This window comes from Saprolegnia parasitica (genome assembly GCF_000151545.1).
Source record: "Saprolegnia parasitica CBS 223.65 unplaced genomic scaffold supercont2.984, whole genome shotgun sequence".
In the NCBI taxonomy this organism is placed as follows: domain Eukaryota; phylum Oomycota; class Saprolegniomycetes; order Saprolegniales; family Saprolegniaceae; genus Saprolegnia; species Saprolegnia parasitica.
In genome coordinates, this window is record NW_012157378.1 from 1 (window position 1) to 2,663 (window position 2,663).

The 2,663-nt window shown below is 55.5% G+C and overlaps 1 protein-coding gene across 1 annotated transcript; it reads right to left on the reverse strand.

The window, feature by feature from the left end:
• Positions 1 to 31: 31 nt before the first annotated feature.
• SPRG_18115 (hypothetical protein) lies at positions 32 to 1,892 on the reverse strand (the record flags this gene model as incomplete). The annotated part of the gene is made up of 12 exons (XM_012357547.1): positions 1,626 to 1,892; positions 1,517 to 1,579; positions 1,439 to 1,465; positions 1,321 to 1,389; positions 1,215 to 1,277; positions 1,106 to 1,168; positions 995 to 1,057; positions 875 to 943; positions 567 to 835; positions 426 to 518; positions 148 to 380; positions 32 to 88 (listed from the first exon to the last, which is right to left on the reverse strand). The coding sequence occupies exons 1-12, from the start codon at positions 1,868 to 1,870 to the stop codon at positions 32 to 34; spliced, it is 1,314 nt and encodes a 437-aa protein (XP_012212937.1). The 5' UTR covers positions 1,871 to 1,892.
• Positions 1,893 to 2,663: the final 771 nt, after the last annotated feature.

The window sequence follows — 2,663 nt, forward strand, 5'->3', positions numbered from 1 at the left end:
GAGGTCCATGAGCTCGAGGACGGCGGCGAGGTCACGAGGTCGAGTCCACGCAACACCGTGCAAAGCGACGATCTGCGGGCACTGGAACCTAGTAATGTCGTCCGGAGTGAGAATGACTAGGGTCTGTGTAGGGTGGGGGTAGGGTACGTACCGGTTCATGAGCTCGAGTTCGGCGATGAAGCTGCGAATGTCTTCGACGCTGCCGCGATTCGGAAGGAGCCGCTTGATGGCAACGGCCCGGCCACGAAGCGAACCGCGCCAGATCTCACCAAATGCGCCTTCGTTGAGTTTCTCGACGTAGTTGAGGTCGCGGATGGAGATCCGGATCGGTTCGAGCACATCAAGCTCGGTGGCCAGTCCGTCGGACGTCTCGACCTCGGCTACTCGATCACATTTATCACAAAGCGAAGACTAGAATTTGATACCGTAGCGGCGTCGGCGTATGTAGAGGACAAAGCCTGTGCCGAGGAGCGCGAGAAGGGCTGTGATGGCGACCGCCACAACCACCCAATCGTTTCCTAGAGATGCAAGGGTCAGGTTCTGGTCATATTTTTGGCGCAAAATACGGCTCTGTTGCGAGCTCGGAGGCATGTCGGAGGGTGACGGTGTCTTGATCGGGATAACGCACACCGACCACTTGTACATGGACTCGAGCGACCAGAGCGGTTGGAGTGCTGCGTCGTTGATGGCGCCACACGAGTCGCTGGCGACGTTGCCATTGAACGACGCCACGCCGGACTGCACAAAGTTGACGAGCGACGGTACGAGGCGGCGTAGAGCCAAATACGTCGTCCCATCGATCGAGATGTCGCCAAGTGCGGTGTTCACAGCCCCACTATGCCCTCATGAGCTCGCACAGTTGAAAGAGACGCACAAGTAGTCGATCGCATTCGTGAGCTTCAAGTTTTTGATACTCTGGAGGGCGCTGTTGCCACTGAGCTCCCTACGCAGCACCGCTTGTTTCCATAGCAGTTCACGTGAAACTTTGCAGTACAAGCACGTCAGGGCGGGCCAGGACATGTCTTGGAGCGATGTGAGCGCGTTGCCGCGCAAATCGCTACAAAGAAGAGAAACTTTACGGATAGCGATATCGCAAGCACTGTACAGATAGGTCAATGGCAGAGTTCGCAATCTCGTGATGTCTTGAATGTAGTTGCCACCGAGTCGTCTACATGCCAACGATGGTTGCCCTTTCCGTCTTGAAAGAGACGCACATCATGCGAAGGGTCGGGGGGAGGTTCGGGGGCAGCACACTCAGCTGGCCGTCAGTAAGCGACCTGCGCGGCAGTAAGCGGGCGTCAGCAAGCATTCTTGACGTACAGAGACTCGAGGTTCGACGGCCACACAATCGTCGGCGAGAGGGACCGCAGCTTGCACCGGTTCATGGCGCTAGCCGAGGGGTAATTAGATCCACTGCGAACGAGACCGCAGCGTTTACATCGAGGGACGGCTCGCCCGCGTGCTACTACACAAGAGGCGATGAACCTTCTCCTAGGTGCATCGATTTGCAGCGTACTTAAGCATTTTCGGAAGGACGAGCTTGGTGAGGTCGACGTATCCACCGCCACAGTCAAAGCCGCTAGCACATTCGATGAGCGCAGACACAACATTGGCACAGAAGCTACAGCGTCGCGTTGGCGTAGTTGGTGACGTTGCCGACGGCGGCGAACGAGTAGTTGGCCACAGTCTGTGCCGACAACTCGGTGTAGTCGGCCGACAGCATTTCGACCAGCGCTCTGTAGTTGTAGGTGCGGAGGAAGCACTGCTTGTTGAGCAAGCAGACAGGTGACGTCAGTGGGCAGTTGTCGTCGGCTGCGAGGATTGCCGCGTCGTCAGCAATCGCCAGCGAGCTATATGGGCACGGCGTCATGCTCGTTGTTTGCACTTTGACTTGCCAGCTTATGGCGCGCACTGTACATAGCCCTGACACGGATATAGTGTGTGTATCAATCCGGTGATCAATCCCGTCAAATTGTTAAATACTGTGCGTAAAAAGTAATTGGTGTAATAACACACGTGAAAAGCACGCGATCCAGACTCACGGTACTCGGTCGGTGTAGGTGCGTGCACGCTGCACACCGTTCACGCAGCCACCACGACCAAAAGCACAGACGTTAGGCACATGTCAGTGGGCTCGACTATTTCATGCGGAAAGATGCTTGCATCACCGGCACCTGGCAAGAAGTGCAGCCGTTTTGGGAAGGTAGAGTCCGTATCACAGAACGTGTTCTACGCCGAAGAAGCGCAGCCGATTGCATGAACGATCGCCACTATCGAATGATTTTAAATGTTTTGTCTCTATATGAAATAAAATAAACGTTTAAAAATCATTTCAAAACGTTTTTTTTCGTTTTTTTTGGTTCTTTTTGTGGGGCTGCAGTGGCAGTTCGCAAACCATATCGCGGCGACCGATGCCTCCCACCCCAGAAGCTTGTCGACAGTGTCTTTTGGCGCGGCCTGGATGACGTTCTTTTGCTCTTGGACGCCATCTTCAAGGCTCTCGGCGCACTTGAAGGCGACGCTGCTACGATGAGCACGGCTTACGCTTCCTTTGTCTTCGTCTATTGCCACCTCTCGACGGTCCATGGACTCGGTGAAGAACGCGCCGCGGCTCTTGCGTGCTTGCTGCGGCGGTGGGCCCGCATCTACTCACCCATGCATGC